The sequence below is a fragment of the Panulirus ornatus genome, chromosome 45 (genome assembly GCF_036320965.1).
Source record: "Panulirus ornatus isolate Po-2019 chromosome 45, ASM3632096v1, whole genome shotgun sequence".
NCBI lineage: Eukaryota > Metazoa > Arthropoda > Malacostraca > Decapoda > Palinuridae > Panulirus > Panulirus ornatus.
In genome coordinates this window covers 4,361,413-4,381,412 of record NC_092268.1, presented here as the reverse complement: position 1 = coordinate 4,381,412, position 20,000 = coordinate 4,361,413, and the positions used below count along the sequence as shown (strand labels likewise).

Here is a 20,000-nt window from a genome sequence, read left to right as displayed (position 1 = left end):
TCCTACGCTATATTAAGGAATCCTACGCTATATAAGGAAATCCTACCTATATTAAGAAATCCTGCGCTATATGAAGGAAATCCTACGATGTATTCCATGAAATCCTGCGTTATATTAAGGAAATCCTACGCTATATAAGAAATCCTAACGCTATATTAAGGAAGATCCTACGCTATATTAAGGAAATCCACGCTATATTAAGGAATCCTGCGCTATATTAAGGAAATCCTACGCTATAATAAGGAGATCCTACGCTATATTAAGGAAGATCCTACGCTAATTAAGGAAATCCTACGCTATAATAAGGAAATCCTACGCTATATTAAGGAAATCCTACGCTATATTAAGGAGATCCTACGCTATATTAAGGAGATCCTACGCTATATTAAGGAAATCCTACGCTATATTAAGGAGATCCTGCGCTATATTAAGGAAATCCTACGCTATATTAAGGAGATCCTACGCTATATTAAGGAAATCCTACGCTATATTAAGGAAATCCTGCGCTATATTAAGGAAATCCTACGCTATATTAAGGAGATCCTACGCTATATTAAGGAAATCCTACGCTATATTAAGGAGATCCTGCGCTATATTAAGGAAATCCTACGCTATATTAAGGAGATCCTACGCTATATTAAGGAAATCCTACGCTATATTAAGGAGATCCTGCGCTATATTAAGGAAATCCTACGCTATATTAAGGAGATCCTGCGCTATATTAAGGAAATCCTACGCTATATTAAGGAAATCCTACGCTATATTAAGGAAATCGTACCATGTATTCCATGAAATCCTGCACTATATTAAGGAAATCCTACCATGTATTCCGCGAAGGATTCGATGCCTTATCATTTTGCGGACTCCGCCAATCCTACATCTCTCGAGTTCCCTCCTGGTATCTTTGTCCAATCACAGACAGCCTCGAAAAAGGACCCATATTTGTCTGTTGTTGTTGTTCAAAAGGACCCATATTTGTCTGTTGTTCAAAAGGACCCATATTTGTCTGTTGTTGTTCAAAAGGACCCATATTTGTCTGTTGTTGTTGTTCAAAAGGACCCATATTTGTCTGTTGTTGTTCAAAAGGACCCATATTTGTCTGTTGTTGTTGTTCAAAAGGACCCATATTTGTCTGTTGTTGTTCAAAAGGACCCATATTTGTCTGTTGTTGTTGTTCAAAAGGACCCATATTTGTCTGTTGTTGTTGTTCAAAAGGACCCATATTTGTCTGTTGTTGTTGTTGTTCAAAAGGACCCATATTTGTCTGTTGTTGTTGTTCAAAAGGACCCATATTTGTCTGTTGTTGTTGTTCAAAAGGACCCATATTTGTCTGTTGTTGTTCAAAAGGACCCATATTTGTCTGTTGTTGTTCAAAAGGACCCATATTTGTCTGTTGTTGTTGTTCAAAAGGACCCATATTTGCCTGTTGTTGTTGTTCAAAAGGACCCATATTTGCCTGTTGTTGTTGTTCAAAAGGACCCATATTTGTCTGTTGTTGTTGTTCAAAAGGACCCATATTTGTCTGTTGTTGTTGTTCAAAAGGACCCATATTTGTCTGTTGTTGTTGTTCAAAAGGACCCATATTTGTCTGTTGTTGTTGTTCAAAAGGACCCATATTTGTCTGTTGTTGTTGTTCAAAAGGACCCATATTTGTCTGTTGTTGTTGTTCAAAAGGACCCATATTTGTCTGTTGTTGTTGTTCAAAAGGACCCATATTTGTCTGTTGTTGTTGTTCAAAAGGACCCATATTTGTCTGCTGTTGTTGTTCAAAAGGACCCATATTTGTCTTGTTGTTGTTCAAAAGGACCCATATTTGTCTTGTTGTTGTTCAAAAGGACCCATATTTGTCTGCTGTTGTTGTTCAAAAGGACCCATATTTGTCTTGTTGTTGTTGTTCAAAAGGACCCATATTTGTCTGTTGTTGTTGTTCAAAAGGACCCATATTTGTCTTGTTGTTGTTGTTCAAAAGGACCCATATTTGTCTGTTGTTGTTCAAAAGGACCCATATTTGTCTGTTGTTGTTCAAAAGGACCCATATTTGTCTGTTGTTGTTGTTCAAAAGGACCCATATTTGTCTGTTGTTGTTGTTCAAAAGGACTCATATTTGTCTTGTTGTTGTTCAAAAGGACCCATTTGTCTGCTGTTGTTGTTCGAGTTCCTTTGTACATTTCGTCCCTGTCGGAGCGACAGGCTTGTACCGATTCACAATTAATCAGGTTGTTAGGTTGTAGTTCACACGGGGGAATGTCATTTATCATGAAGCCTTTGTATCCTACGTCCACCACAGATGTAGGAATGTCTGAAGTCCTTTTTTCTTTTTTTTTTGAGGATAATTCAACTGGCTTTTAAAAGTTTGTGAGGCAAGATGGCTTCCCCCTTTGAGGCTCTTTTCCCGTATTGTTGTGGACAACTGCGAGTGCATTTTGGCCATCCCTGGCCTTGATAGAAGAGGTGTGTGCGGCGGGGCGGAAATGTGCGAGAGAGAGAGAGAGGAGTGGAAATGTGTGTGTGAGAGAGAGAGAGAGAGAGAGAGAGAGAGAGAGAGAGAGAGTCTTTCTCCTTTTTTTTGCTGGACAGATGTTAATTACCGCCACGTCTGGAAATAAGTCTTTTATTTATTTTTTTTTAAGAAAAGCTCTTATGAATTTTTTTTTATTCAAAACTTCAAAGTAAATTTTTTTTCTTTTTAACATTTATGGATATAATTTTTTTTCTTCTAACCTCCAGATTTATACTAGTTACGTCCTGTAACTTTTACGTCGTTAACTTCATGTAAAAAGGTCGTTTAATAATTCTGTTTTTAAGAGGGGCTTTTTGTAACCATGAATAGCTATACAAACTGTGCCTCATTTTCCATGTCCGTAATAATTAAATGCATGAATATTTTCCCTGAAGTGCTGCTCCGAAAATGAATACATGTGCGCTTGTGTGTGATTACGAATGGTACATGTGTGCTTGAACACGAACCCCTGAATATATATATATATATATATATATATATATATATATATATATATATATATATATATATATATTATATATATATATATATATATATACATATATATATTCAGAGCTTCGTCTCTTCGATGTATATCAACTGACTGTTATATTTCTCTCTTGTGTCTCCCCTGATGATGTGATTATTACACGAAAGTGCACTTGGGAACTTTTCGTGTTTCATTTTCCCCGTGGACTCATAGGAATATATATATATATATATATATATATATATATATATATATATATATATATATATATATATATATATACCTATTTTTATCAATAAATTGTATCTTTCGCAGAGTCCGAAAAGTTGAGATCTGGCTTTAGTAAAAGGGTTTGCGGTTTAAAAGTTGAATTACGAATCGAATTGTTGATAAAAACTTATTTATCAGCTTGATCCAGAGAGAGAGATATATATGATAACCCCATGTCTGGCTGAGAAACCCACAACCCCATGTCTGGCCGGGAAACCCACAACCCCATGTCTGGCTGGGAAACCCACAACCCCATGTCTGGCCGGGAAACCCACAACCCCATGTCTGGCTGGGAAACCCACAACCCCATGTCTGGCCGGGAAACCCACAACCCCATGTCTGGCTGAGAAACCCACAACCCCATGTCTGGCCGGGAAACCCACAACCCCATGTCTGGCTGGGAAACCCACAACCCCATGTCTGGCCGGGAAACCCACAACCCCATGTCTGGCCGGGAAACCCACAACCCCATGTCTGGCTGGGAAACCCACAACCCCATGTCTGGCTGGGAAACCCACAACCCCATGTCTGGCTGGGAAACCCACAACCCCATGTCTGGCTGGGAAACCCACAACCCCATGTCTGGCTGAGAAACCCACAACCCCATGTCTGGCTGGGAAACCCACAACCCCATGTCTGGCTGGGAAACCCACAACCCCATGTCTGGCTGGAAAACCCATTGATAGCTGGAAGGCTTTCATACCGAAACGACGGTGAAAGCTATTACGATATTGAAGGCCCTTTGATATTAGAAGACCAGAGGGACCCGAAAGATTGTGATGTTTGCCAGCTTTTTCTGGCCATCCTTACGATGGAGAGGTAAACCCTCGAGGTACGAGGATGGTACGAGGTAGTGGTCCTTGAATAGGGTCTGAGGTATCGTGTTGGATGGCGAAGACCTTTTGTGGTATTCGACTGTCGTATATATATATATATATATATATATATATATATATATATATATATATATATATATATATATATATATATATAAAGAAAATCATTACTTGATTCCTGTGAAAAGATTTTATAGGTATTATATCATAAAGGTGTCATATTTACGTGTTTTAGTGATAAGATATGGTTGAAGGGGACGTTAATTTCATACTTTGGAGTCTTTAACATTTCCCTTAATGATAATTTACATGAAATGTATAGTAGAAGGAATATGTAAATTGATATGAGGTTGGTTGAATAACCGGTAATTTACGGGTGGTTAGTAGGAAGGCTGTGATAGGGGGTTGTAAGTCCTTGAGTGGTAATTCTAGACCCACAAGTTAGGCTAATCGTCCTAATTTTCTGAAGAGGAAAAATAAAAAAGGGGGAAAGTGAAGTGGGTTTTTTTTTTTTTAAGGCAAGAGATCGACCCAGGAACCAGGGGGCTTGTGGGTACTTGGTAAAATCTGTCAACACGGGCGTTGGCAACCCTTGGGTAAGAAGGACCTGACCATTAATTAAGGGGTCGGGCCGTCGTTCTCAATGGGGGGGGGGGGGTGGGGGGTCGTTCTGCTGTCTAAGGTCGTATCGTCGTGTTCACCGTGGTCGTACCGTCGTGCTGATGTGGTTCATCAGTTCATTTGAACCGGTGTAGAAGAATGACGCGTCTGTTCAGCTCCCTTGTTATCAATTAAAGGCAGAAATACCAGCATGAACAAGACGTAAACATGTGAGAGGAGCCCAGTGGCCGTGAGCGACGGCGACGTAAACATTAGGAACCCAGTTACTGTGAATTTGAAAACGTAAACATAAGAAGAGCCCAGTTACTGTGAATATAGTGACGTAATCGTAAGAGGAGCCAAGTCGGTGTGAGAAAAGTGACGTAAACACTAAGAGGAACCCAGTATCTGTGAATCAAGTGACGTCAGCATATGAGGAGCCCAGTAAGCGTGAATCAAGTCGACATAAACACAAGAGGCTCCCAGTAGGCGTGAATCAAGTGGCGTCAACAAAGAGGGCGCCCAGTAGGTGTGAATCAAGTGACGTCAACACAAGAGGGCGCCCAGTAGGTGTGAATCAAGTGGCGTCAACACAAGAGGGCGCCCAGTAGGCGTGAATCAAGTGACGTCAACACAAGAGGGCGCCCAGTAGGTGTGAATCAAGTGGCTTCAACGTAAGAGGGCGCCCAGTACGTGTGAATCAAGTGACATAAACCTAAGAGAGGGGTCTCAGTGGATGTGGATGGAGGTAAATCTTAGACGATTAGGCGCACTAGGTGTGGACCTAAGCGAGCAGCGGGCCAGTATAATTACTGCCGAGCGGGCCGACGCTTAAAGGGAAGGATTCAACCCGCACCCCAGCCGCCCACCACAGCCAGTTCTCTCTCTCTCTCTCTCTCTCTCTCTCTCTCTCTCTCTCTCTCTCTCTCTCTTGAAGGGCTGGGTCCAGGTGATGGGGCGGGCGGGCGAACTGTTCTTGGAAGCACCGTGGTTGAGGGTTTCCACCGATGCCTATGGGGTCTTGTGTAAGGGGGGGGGGACACCCCCCCCAGGATACGTAAAGGGCTGGTCGCTAAGGGCTTAAAAAAAGAGGAGGTACCATAAGGGGCAAGGGGATGGAAAAAGGCGTCGTGGGTAAGGGCAAGGGGATGGAAAAAGGCCGTGTGGGTAAGGGCAAGGGGATGGAAAAAGGCGTGTGGGTAAGGGCAAGGGGATGGAAAAAGGCATGTGGGTAAGGGCAATGGGATGGAAAAAGGCATGTCGGTAAGGGCAAGGGGATGGAAAGAAGGCACGTGGGTAAGGGCAAGGGGATGGAAAAAGGCATGTGGGTAAGGGCAAGGGGAAGTAAAGGACAGATATATGGGGAGAAGAGGTGTAAAGGGCAAACAGGTAGCTAAGGGATGTAAAGGGCAGATAGGTAACTAAGGGGTGTAAAGGGCAGATAGGTAACTAAGGGATGTAAAGGGCAAATAGGTAACTAAGGGGTGTGAAGGGCAAATAGGTAACTAAGGGATGTAAAGGGCAGGTATTCATGGATGGTCATAAGGGCAAGGGAGGGTGTGTCTGGGAGAACGGGGGGGGGGGGGTAGTGCGTGTTGTATAAAGGGGAGATGATATATACACGTACGTGTGTCTGTGTGTGTGTGTGTGTGTGTGTGGGAAGCGTATAGCTCTATGATCTTTAATTCGTCTGATCTACTCATAAAGATGAAAATCTTCCTTTAACCTTCCTTGGAATACACCTTATGTACGAATTCTTCCGCTCCTTGATGTATAACTCCTTCATCATAGCGTCTTTCACTGAGAATGAATGAACCAACACACACACGTCTTCCTTAAGCCTTCCTTCATTTATAGATGAATGAACGAATGAACCTCCACTCGTCTTATGAATGCAGTTCACATTGGGCTCCCATAATTGAATTCTTCGCTGGAACTGTTTCACCAGACTATTGGGTTTAGCATGTCCCCGTTCAAGATTCACTTGACGATATGTGAGAGTTCAAATCTTTCTCATTATTTTTTTTTTGGGTTATATATCAGTTAACGATATACAGCTCTCACATATCCAGAGCCATGATAAAGTACCTGAATTAGTATAATTATTATTATTATTATTATTATTATTATTATTATTATTGTTATCATTATTATTATTGTTATTGTTGCTATTGTTATTGTTATTATTATTATCGTTATTTTATCATTATTATTATTATTATTATTATTATTATTATTATTATTATTATTATTACTATTATTATTACTATTATTATTATTATTATTATTATTATTATTAGTAGTAGTAGTATTATCATTTTTATTATTATTATTATTATTATTATTATTATTATTATTATTATTATTATATAACCTTCACGCCACCTTTCACAAATGTTTGTGGAACCTGCGGTTTCAAGGCTGCGCTACGTTCAGTAGCAGGGGGACAGGATGGATTCCTCTAAAGCAAGAAGTTCTCTGCCGAGACTGTGTTCTTATTTCGTCAGCTGATGATGACACAGCATCGCCTAAGGTGACTTTGGACTTGTGCCTTTAATATATATATATATATATATATATATATATATATATATATATATATATATATATATATATATTCCCATGAGTCCACGAGGAAAATGAAACAGGATAAGTTGCCAAGTGCACTTTCGTGTCATAATCACATCATCATCAGGGGAGACACAAGAGAGAAATATAACAGTCACTTGATATACATCGAAGAGACGAAGCTAGGACGCCATTTGGTAAACCAGCTTTACTTCATATCATTAGTGGCATTTAGAAAACGAGACGTCGTGGTGGAGTGGTCACTGATGTCGCCACCAGAACGCGAGGGTCCCCGGATCGATTCCAAGTGTCCCGGGCGAGAGGAAAATGGTGCATATTAGAGTGTGTATTGAGCGAGGTTGTGTGTTCTGGGTCGTCGTCTTGGGAATGTGCTGGATCATTCTGCCATGGGAAGTGGGGAACCCACGTGTCTCGTTACATCAGAAAGGCTTTAGGGTATATATATATATATATATATATATATATATATATATATATATATATATATATATATATATAGTTATGATAGTGTTTATATAGTCCTGGGAGTGTTTATACTGTTAGGTCAGTGTTTGTATAGTAAGTGTTTTTATACATTTATGACATTTTCTATATTACAGAGTATAGTATATAGTTCTGACAGTTTATATGTATTACAGTTTATATTTATGAGGTTATAGAGTTAATGTAGTCAGTATACCGTGAATGGTAGTTAGGAGGTCAGTGTGAAGCAATGAGCGCCTGTAATCACCTCGTGATGGAGGGTGGTTGCTTCTGACTGTGAAGCAATTACCCCCCATTTTCTTCCTAGTGGGTATTTCTCAGTGGGTGTAATCGCCTCCATCTGTGAAATGATTACACCCCCCCCCCCACCTCATGACCCTCCTCAGCGAGGGGTGTGTGTGGGGTGTTAGCTTTGAAGCTTGTTACCCCCCCCTTACCCCCCCACTTAGGTTAGCTGGGGGTAGATTTTTTTTGGGGGGGGTAATTGGCCTTAGCTGTGACGTAAGTGTTTGTGAGCTTTTAAGTCACTCACACTCCCCATAATATTCTATGGGGGGGGGGTTGTCCCTGCATTCTCTCTCTCTCTCTCTCTCTCTCTCTCTCTCTCTCTCTCTATCTATCTATCTATCTATCTATCTATCTATCTCTTTTCAAAGTGGAAGGCCAATTATGTTCCACTCGGACAAAAGACTAGTTTTAAAGTGCATCGTGCAAGGGTTAGACCAAGACGAATCTCTCTCTCTCTCTCTCTCTCTCTCTCTCTCTCTCTCTCTCAGAGAGAGAGAGAATGATTCTCTCTTATCCCTCAGGGAGGATGTCTCTCTCTCTCTCTCTCTCTCTCTCTCTCTCTCTCTCTCTCTCTCTCTCTCTCTCCCCCTGCCCCCCCTCATTAGCCTGACATACAGACACACACACACACACACACGCATAAAAGATGGTAAAAAAGGAAGATTTTTCATGCCAGAGTCACCGTCAGCCAGGCCTTATGAGCACGCCCACAGGTCCGTGAACCTCCCCCCTCCATTATAATGCTGGAGAGATGTGAGCAAGGCTGGTCTGGTGGAGCCGGGCAAGGCAGCGTGAGCGAGAGAGAGAGAGAGAGAGAGAGAGAGAGAGAGAGAGAGAGAGAGAGAGAGAGTCATTCTCCCTGAGAGATAATTGAGAGAGGGAGAGAGAGAGAGAGGAGGGAGGGAGAGAGTCATTCTCCCTGAGAGAGAGAGAGAGAGAGAGAGAGAGAGAGAGAGAGAGAGAGAGAGAGAGAGTCATTCTCCCTGAGAGATAATTGAGAGAGAGAGAGGAGGGAGGGAGAGAGTCATTCTCCCTGAGAGATAATTGAGAGAGAGAGAGAGAGAGAGAGAGAGAGAGAGAGAGAGAGAGAGAGAGAGAGTCATTCTTCCTGAGAGATAATTGAGAGAGGGAGAGAGAGAGAGAGAGGAGGGAGGGAGAGAGTCATTCTCCCTGAGAGAGAGAGAGAGAGAGAGAGAGAGAGAGAGAGAGAGAGAGAGAGAGAGAGAGAGATTCGTCTTGGTCTAACCCTTGCACGATGCACTTTAAAACTAGTCTTTTGTCCGAGTGGAACATAATTGGCCTTCCACTTTGAAAAGAGATAGATAGATAGATAGATAGATAGATAGAGAGAGAGAGAGAGAGAGAGAGAGAGAGAGAGGAGTTATGGATCAGGTGGGGAAAGTAATCTAGAGAGGATGTGAAGGTGGGGGGAAAAGTAATCTGGGGAGGTTACTGGGGCGGGTAATGTAGTCTGGGGGAGGTAACGTGAAGGATGTAACCTGGGGTAGACTATTGGGGTGGGGAATGTAATCTAGGGAGGCTATGGGGTGGGTAATGTAATCTGGGGAGGATATGGGGTGGATAATGTAATCTGGGGAGGATATGTGGTGGATAATGTAGTCTGGGGAGGATATGTGGTGGATAATGTAGTCTGGGGAGGATATGGGGTGGATAATGTAATCTGGGGAGGATATGGGGTGGATAATGTAATCTGGGGAGGATATGGAGTGATAATGTAATCTGGGGAGGATATGGGGGTGGATAATGTAACCTGGGGAGGCTATGGGGTGGATAATGTAATCTGGGGAGGATATGGGGTGGATAATGTAATCTGGGGAGGCTATGGGGTGGGTAATGTAATCTGGGGAGGCTATGGGGTGGATAATGTAATCTGGGGAGGATATGGGGTGGATAATGTAATCTGGGGAGGATATGGGGTGGATAATGTAATCTGGGGAGGATATGTGGATGGATAATGTAATCTGGGGAGGCTATGGGGTGGATAATGTAATCTGGGGAGGCTATGGGGTGGATAATGTAATCTGGGGAGGATATAGTGTCGGGAAAGACTTTGCACTGGGGTGAGAAGTTATAGTGAAGTGGGGAGTGGGGCAGGGGGAGGGGGGAGATAAATTTACGAGGTTAGGATGAAAAAAAAAGTAACTGTAGTGTGGGTGATATAAGGTGTGGGGCTGTGGGGGGGAAAGGGGTGGGGGAATGTATATATATATATATGAGTCTGGGGTAATTACATGGTAATGAGTTTAGAAAATAGTTAGTAAAGGAGTGGGGGGGGGAGGGAGGAGGGGGGGTTGAATATTAGCGGGGGTAGATTATGCAGGGGGACGGAGGTGGGGTGGGGGGGTAAAAGATTCATTCTCTCTCTCTCTCTCTCTCTCTCTCTCTCTCTCTCTCTCTCTCTCTCTCTCTCTCTCTGTTATCTGTCTCCTCTCTGTTTCTGTTCTCTCTCTCTCTCTCTCTCTCTCTCTCTCTCTCTCTCTCTCTCTCTCTCTCTCTCTCTGTGTTATCTGTCTCCTCTCTGTTTCTGTTCTCTCTCTCTCTCTCTCTCTCTCTCTCTCTCTCTCTCCCTCCCTCCCCAGCCCTCTATCTTGCCGTTCCCCCCCTCCCCTCTCCCCAACCCCCCTTCCCCTACCCTCTGCTTGCATCGTAATAAACATGTGTGAAGGGGAAGGGCGCGGGCGGGCGAGGGGCGCCCCGCCCGCCCGCCCGCGCCCGAGTTTTGGCCGATCAAAGAGGGAGAAGGAAAGACTTCAGGCGTGGGGGGGGCGTGTGTGTGTGTGGTCTGGGAAAACATTGTGTTTTGGGCGGGGTGGAGGAGGTGGATGGAGTGGGGTAGGGGGAGAGAAAACGGGCGGGTCTGCTCGGTGCATTACTCTCAGAAAACGAGTGGTGGTGTGGTTGCAGTGAAATAACAACAAACAACCCCCCCCCCCCCCCATTCCTTTCCCTTCCACCCCCCTCCCCCCCTTCACGCCCGGAAGGCGTTGTTGCTTAGGTAAACATTGCTCTGGCGGGCCCCCCCCCCCAGACACGGGGGTGGGGGGGTTGGAAACCTGCACCTGAAAACACACTTGGGGAGATGTGTGTATTCAATGTCTGACATCTCGTTTTCTCATTGACAAGCAAATTGGTCCCATGTAACATAATCCAGAATTGAATTCATCTTTCAATAAACACATAATTAAATTGATTTATTTCCCCAGTTACATAATTTATCACATTATTTTTCTTCTCATTTGGCCAAAATGTTAATAATTTAACAATATTTCACGTAGACAGAATATCGACCCCCGTATATCATAGATATTCAGTGAATCTTCGTTCACAGACGAGCAGAATTTTAAGTGTCGCCTTGTAACTACCCTCCGCATCTAATTGCCCCGTTCAATTCCCCAGGTCGATAGTTAATTATCCCAAGATGCAGCTGTAGTCTAGCCACTTAACAAGGCCCTTCGACACTCCTCGTTACAACATAAAGGCCCCAATTTCCAACACACTATCTCGGGACAGCACTGCTCTCTCCTGACACCATTCCAACACCCATTTTCCACCAATGTCTGTGTGTCTGTCTGGCCCACGCACTCCGTTTTCGATGGCTGCTTACACCAAGTCTAGCCTAATGTCTCGTTTCACTCTGCCTCATGAATTATCATATATATATATATATATATATATATATATATATATATATATATATATATATTCCTATGAGTCCACGGGGGAAAATGAAACAGGACAAGTTGCCAAGTGCACTATCGTGTAATAATCACATCATCAGGGGAGACACAAGAGAGAAATATAACAGTCATTTGATATACATCGAAGAGACGAAGCTAGGACGCCATTTGGTAAACACACACACACACACACATATATATTTATATATATATATATATCACTCATGCAACAACCTTTTCTTGATGAAGAAACTATATGAATATTGGCGATTTACCAACTCGTATCTGTGGAGTCCAAATTATGAACTTAAACCATTATGTGTGGAATCCAAATTGTGTATGATGGCATGACGTGGCAGCCCACGGTCCTCTGTATGTCCATTCCCGGCTGGATGGTCCATTATAGGAGTGGGGGGGGGGGGGGGGGGAAGGGGGGGCTTGACTTCATCAACCCCCCTCCCCCTGGGGCCTGTTATTCCACACCTCCCCCTCCCAAAGCAGACACATGCAAATTTTTCTCTTTTACCTCTTCCAAGACGTTGACACTGTGCCATCAAAGTCTGCATATATATATATATATATATATATATATATATATATATATATATATATATATATATATATATATAATTCATGTTCACATATAATCGTACTTTACTTGATGTTTATCACTTTAATAACTGTGTCATGTTGTAGGATCTGGTTATGAAGTATTAACTCTCTTGTGCAGTCATCATTCCACTGTGTTGTACCTTCCCGTCTCCATCTGACTGTTTGCTTTGCCCATATGGAAATCACTTGTTGCACGGATTGTTGCATTTCTGTGTTGCATTTATACACTAGTGTGTATATAAGTGTATTACTTTTGGATGTATCATATGCATATAATACAGTTTTCCTGAAAATGTGTTGAGAAATTTATGATAAATGCTTCGGGAAAATACAGTAGTAAGATACATTTGATATGCTGTATTTTCCTAAAACTAGAACAATACATGATGTATTAGGTAATACACCATCACATACATTCATCCATTTTCAATACAGTAGGTTAAAAAAAACTGCATGTCTATTTAGATGTATGGATGTATTTTTCTAAAAGGATGATATATATGATGTTATCTATAAGATGCACTATACAATTGCGGTAGATGATGTAGCTTTTGTGTGTGGGGGTGAGTAGGATTCGAACCCTTACCCACCGAGCGGCAAGTCGGTGAGCAACCCATTGGACGGACCCAGTTGTGTGAGCGAATCGGCTTGTCACATGGTAGGTAAGGGTTCGATTCCTACTTTGCCCAGGGGTAATTCATCATGGCAGTGATAAATGATGATAAATAAGTTACATTTACACACACACACACACACACACACACACACACACACACACCCTGTACGTCTACATAAATTCCTCCTCAACTTTGACTATATAAATTATTTGCATTTTCAGACAGGGCCGTGTCTCCTGTATTGCCTGGGACTATTATAACAGGTACGGCTGGTTGTGGGTTGTGAGAACAACAACAACAACAACAACAACAACTGTCTCTTTAACAACTAAACTGGCTTGTTTGTGTTTGTGTGTGTGTGTGTGTTTGAAGTGCATTGGCTGGTCTGGGGATGCATTCGTATCCCCCCTTCCCCCTCCCCCCCCAGAATGCACGAAAATTATGCCTTTGTTATATTCGTAATATATATATATATATATATATATATATATATATATATATATATATATATATATATATATATATATATATACTTCCTCCCTTCCCCCGTCCCCCTAAAAATAATATGCACGAAAATAAATTCGTTATAATTTCGTTATCACCCCCACAGTGCACGAAAGGTATGCATATTATCATTTCGCGACAACGAAAACGGTATGTGGTAAAGAGGTCAAAAAAAAAAAAAAAAAAAGACGCGCGTGTGTCATCACCACAGGTTCTTTCACGCACGTTAGAGCATTTCTATCACTTCTTTCACACTCCTCTCTTCTTTCATTTAGCCACGATGCATGTGGAAATGGACCCCCCAGGTCCAGCGATAATTATTGATCAATTATAGATCGACGAGTGATAATTCCCCACCGAAATCAGTGTTCAATTATTTCATTTTCTTTTTGAGTGATGCACAGATTATTTTTTGTATGTAATGTAACTCCGGGAATATATTCCTTTTTAGTTATTTTTGGATCGCTTGAATTGTTTTTTTTTGGGGGGGGTGCGCCACTCGTTTTCTATACCACTTTATATAGAGAATGGCATGCGGTACAGCACTTGTGAAATACTTTGATTACATTTAAACCTAAATTGGGTGTTTAGGTCTATTAATATAATGACAGAGCTTTGTGGTCATCATATATTTTTAATTAATTGTCTTCATCATGTACCATGTAATACACAAGAACAAAAAAAAAACAAACAAAATGCTTGCATTTGTTCCTCGTTTCTCACTTAGCGAGGTAGCGCCTCGAGGGACGGCCTGGCTCTGTGGTTCACAACCGCGTTTAACTGTCGTTAATGTTGCACCGAAATTACCACTCCCCCCCCCCCCTCTTCCCATCCATCCCTCCCCCATTGTACTCAGCCAATCCGCATTAAACCATCACACACACCACACACACACACACACACACACACACACACACACACACACACACACATGTGCCCTAGTTCAGTCTATTTACAGCATGACGGTCGCACGGCCGCCCGCCCCCCGTATACCACATCGCTTCGATTTGTTCCATCCCGTGCACGCCACTCACCCTCCTGTGGTGCATGTTCGAGCGCCCTCACCCATAACTCCACATTCTACCACCTCTCTCTCTCTCTCTCTCTCTCTCTCTCTCTCTCTCTCTCTCTCTCTCTCTCTCTCTCTCTCTCTATCATACCTACCTTCCCGTCTTACACATTCGAACCTCCTGGCACCACACGAATGTATGTACACTGGCAAAGCGTTTTCCACGCCACCACCCACTTCCCGTTTTCTTGCATTGCGTGTCCTAAAGAATGTGGCGCACACACACACACACACACACACATACACACACACACACACACACCTTGCAATAGCGTGTCACTAACTACATTCCACATTGCACTTAACTGCCCATTGCCTCGTAACGAGGCACACCCTGCTGCTGTATAGATAACACCTTCAGCACGTCTGTTAACACCGATAACGAGACTTAACAAACTAATAAAAAAAAGAAAAGAAAAAAGAAAACGGTGTGTTGTACTAATTTTGGCTTTTGTTAACACAAGTTGTTAGTCTTGGACTACTGCCTCTAATTACAGAACCTAATTAATTAGATTATATTGATTGGGTAATTATATATATATATATATATATATATATATATATATATATATATATATATATATATATATATATATATATACGGGTGTTACCGGACTCTGCATGATCGAGGCTGTGTATCACTGGCAGTACAGTCTTATCAAAGGAGCCTCCGTTTCCCTGCTGCTGGAAGTAGAGCATCCTTTGAGAAAGTACCTGGGCGAAGACCATGGCTGTTGGAAATTGGTCTGGAGGTGAATTACTCCAAAGGGGTCCACCTTACCCTGCTTCTGCTGGGGAGGGCCAGTTCAAAGGTACCTAACGTTAAACTTAACAATCATTGTTGTGGTGATTCACTTATTGTTGTTTACAAGATGTTTCTAACATGTTATGTGGAAGATATCGATTTCTTTGATTATTTTGTTTACTTATTTGATTATATTCTGTAATTACTTTTTCATTTTGTCACTTATTTAATTATATTCTTTAATTACTTTTTTATTTTGTCACTTATTTAAGTATATTCTTTAATTACTTTTTATTTTGTCACTTATTTATATTCTTTAATTACTTTTTTATTTTGTCACTTATTTAATTATATTCTTTAATTACTTTTTTATTTTGTCACTTATTCAATTATATTCTTTAATTACTTTTTTATTTTGTCACTTATTTATGTATATTCCTCAATTACTTTTTTATTTTGTCACTTATTTAATTGTATTCTTTAATCACTTTATTGTTTTGTCAATTATTTATTTATATTCTTTAATTACTTTTTTATTTTGTCACTTATTTAATTGTACTCTTAAGTCACTTTATTGTTTTGTCAATTATTTATTTATATTCTTTAATTACTTTTTAATTTTGTCACTTATTCAATTATATTCTTTGATTACTTTTATTTTGATTTGTTATTGACGAGTTAATTAATTTTATTTTCAGTTTTACACATTTTTTAAGCAGATGATCAGATGTTAAAAACATTCCGAAGGATTGGTAAATTAACACTAGCTGCGTGAGGAATGTTAAATTGATGTTTTCTTGTTAAATTGTTGAGGAAAATGCTGATTTATTTTAAAACAGATAAGGAAGCGTAGAAGGAGTAGATGTACTGGTAATTTTTAGGTTTTTACATGTAATTTTTAAATTTTGACAGGTAATTTTTAATTTCTACAGGTAATTTTTAGATTTTTACGGGTAATTCTTAAATTTTCTCAGGTAATCTTCAATTTCTACAGGTAATTTTTAGATTTTTACGGGTAATTTTAAGATTTTTACAAGTTTTTAATTTCTACAGATGATTTTTAGATTGTTACGGATAATTTTTAGATTTTTACAAGTAATTTTTGATTTCTTCAGATAATTTTTTAGATTTTTACGGGTAATAGATTTTTTTTTTACAAATAATTTTTATATTTGTATAGACAATTCTTTGATTTTTGCAGGTAATTTTATGATTTTTATATGGAATGGTTTGATATTTTACAGGTAATTTTTAGATTTTTATAGGGAACGGTTTGATTTTTACAGGTGATTTTTGAATATTTATAGACAATTGTTTGGTTTTTATATGTAATTGCTAGATATTTATGGACAAATGTTGGATTTTTATAGGCAGTTAGATTTTGACAGTTAAATTGTAAAATTTTTCACACCTGTAACAAATGAAGTTAATGCATTACCTGAGAAGGGTTAAGTGAATGAGAAGGTTGTGTATGTTTATACTCAATTAAGCAGTAGGTGTTTTTGTTTATGTTGGAGTGTGTGTGTGTGTGTGTGTGTGTGTGTGTGTGTCAAAGAAATTGTAGTGAAAACTGGGTAGAGAACTGTAAATGAAAACGGACAGGTGGTTGATTGCTTTTGTGGTGGTGTTGTGGTAGTTGGTGGTTAGGGTGCGACGGTACGACCCTTGAGCACACGACGGTACGACCCTTGAACGCACGACGGTACGACCCTTGAACACACGACGGTACGACCCTTGAGCACACGACGGTACGACCCTTGAGCACACGACGGTACGACCCTTGAACACACGACGGTACGACCCTTGAACACGACGGTACGACCCTTGAACACACGACGGTACGACCCTTGAACACACGACGGTACGACCCTTGAACACACGACGGTACGACCCTTGAACACGAGGACGGAATGACCCTTGGTTTATCACAGGTTTAATGAGAGTAGGAGATGGTTTATTACAGGTTCAATGAGAGTGTAGAGTGGTTTAATAGGAGTGTAAGTGGGTTTATTTACTCTTACGAAGTTTGATGAGATTGGAAGGTTTTCTTCGTGGTTTATCGAGTGTAAATGTATTTACACTCGGTTTATCAAGAGTGTAAATTTATTTACACTCGGTTTATCAAGAGTGTAAATTTATTTACACTCGGTTTATCAAGAGTGTAAATTTATTTACACTCGGTTTATCAAGAGTGTAAATTTATTTACTTTTTTGAGAAAACTGGTTTACAACATTAAGGAACTCTCATACCATTTTCTTTCGTCCTGCGTCAGAAGCTTTGCATGTTAAAATGGCCTTTTGAAGTATTCGCCTCTATATCCTAACGTCAGAAAGGTCATTTTTCCCCTCATTATTTCATATATCCATCTCGAAGGCCCCGTCGTGCACGATTTTGGTCCTTATTGCCCAAGGCTGAGCGATCCTTTTCCCTTGGCAGGGTATGAGAGAGAGAGAGGTGTTTTCCGTACGCAATAATGGCCCTTAACTCCTAACGCCATTAAGGTCGTTTTTCTCCCGTCACGAGCACAAGAGCTGCAGGCCATACGTCCTTGTACACAATATTCGACCTTATTCCCTCATGACAGAGAGGTCATTTTCCCGTGAGTCGGTAAACTTGGCTCTATTAATGTTTCTTTACGCGATAATGGTCATTATTAACTCGTGCCAGAAGGGCGATGATTACCACCGTCCATAAGAATTATTTTACGAAGACTACAAATTATTTTTATTTAAATGATTAAAGTAATTCTGGAACACGACAGTTATTGTATGCATAAATTACGATGTAGTCGCTGTATTATGGGTATTGTAGGTTAATACAATATACATTATTTAGATGGTTGGTGTGTGTTTATATAGGGCTAAATTGATATTTATATGGATTATTATAATCTGTTGGTGAATTATGTTGGGGGGGGGGGGAGGTTGTTGTGTGAGGGGGAGAGGGGAGAATAGTTAGTGTGGGTAGTTAACCATCCCCAGTAGAATGGTAGACACATGTCAAAACAACGTAGTGACAAGTAGGGAACCCTCTCTGCCGTTTTCTGTCAGATTTGAAAACAAAAACGGACCATAACTATTGTAAATGTTTCGTTAGAAAACGGTGTGATGACCGTAGACCTATAGTGTTATCTACCAGTCGACCTATAGTGTTATCTACCAGTCGACCTATAGTGTTATCTACCAGTCGACCTATAGTGTTATCTACCAGTCGACCTATAGTGTTATCTACCAGTCGACCTATAGTGTTATATACCAGTCGACCTATAGTGTTATATAACAGTCGACCTATAGTGTTATCTACCAGTCGACCTATAGTGTTATATACCAGTCGACCTATAGTGTTATCTACCAGTCGACCTATAGTGTTATCTACCAGTCGACCTATAGTGTTATCTACCAGTCGACCTATAGTGTTATCTACCAGTCGACCTATAGTGTTATCTACCAGTCGACCTATAGTGTTATCTACCAGTCGACCTATAGTGTTATCTACCAGTCGACCTATAGTGTTATATACCAGTCGACCTATAGTTTTATCTACCAGTCGACCTATAGTGTTATATACCAGTCGACCTATAGTGTTATATACCAGTCGACCTATAGTGTTATCTACCAGTCGACCTATAGTGTTATCTACCAGTCGACCTATAGTGTTATCTACCAGTCGACCTATAGTGTTATATACCAGTCGACCTATAGTGTTATCTACCAGTCGACCTATAGTGTTATCTACCAGTCGACCTATAGTGTTATCTACCAGTCGACCTATAGTGTTATCTACCAGTCGACCTATAGTGTTATCTACCAGTCGACCTATAGTGTTATCTACCAGTCGATGCAGTGATAACCCCCCCACACCCCCACCATCGATGCAGTGATAACCCCCCCACACCCCCACCATCGATGCAGTGATAACCCCCCCACACCCCCACCATCGATGCAGTGATAACCCCCCCACACCCCCACCATCGATGCAGTGATAACCCCCCCACACCCCCACCATCGATGCAGTGATAACCCCCCCACACCCCCCACCATCGATGCAGTGATAACCCCCCCACACCCCCCACCATCGATGCAGTGATAACCCCCCACACCCCCACCATCGATGCAGTGATAACCCCCCACACCCCCACCATCGATGCAGTGATAACCCCCCCACACCCCCACCATCGGTGCAGTGATAACCCCCCACACCCCCACCATCGATGCAGTGATAACCCCCCCACACCCCCACCATCGATGCAGTGATAACCCCCCACACCCCCACCATCGATGCAGTGATAACCCCCCCACACCCCCACCATCGATGCAGTGATAACCCCCCACACCCCCCCACCATCGATGCAGTGATAACCCCCCCCACACCCCCCACCATCGATGCAGTGATAACCCCCCCACACCCCCCACCATCGATGCAGTGATAACCCCCCCACACCCCCCACCATCGATGCAGTGATAACCCCCCACACCCCCACCATCGATGCAGTGATAACCCCCCACACCCCCCACCATCGATGCAGTGATAACCCCCCCACACCCCCCACCATCGATGCAGTGATAACCCCCCCACACCCCCCACCATCGATGCAGTGATAACCCCCCACACCCCCACCATCGATGCAGTGATAACCCCCCACACCCCCCACCATCGATGCAGTGATAACCCCCCCACACCCCCACCATCGATGCAGTG

The 20,000-nt window shown here is 41.6% G+C and overlaps 1 protein-coding gene across 11 annotated transcripts in view; it reads left to right on the top strand.

The window, feature by feature from the left end:
- The window catches only part of kcc (solute carrier family 12 member kcc), a 332,913-nt gene that overhangs the window by 22,483 nt on the left and 290,430 nt on the right, over positions 1-20,000 (top strand). For 7 of the 11 annotated variants that reach the window (XM_071688008.1, XM_071688004.1, XM_071687997.1 and 4 more), the window contains exon 2: positions 13,205-13,246. The exons of the other annotated variants lie outside the window; for them this stretch is intronic. In XM_071688008.1, coding sequence (XP_071544109.1) covers positions 13,205-13,246 — 42 coding nt within the window. The remainder of the gene's footprint in view (positions 1-13,204; positions 13,247-20,000) is intronic. 11 annotated transcript variants of the gene reach the window in all.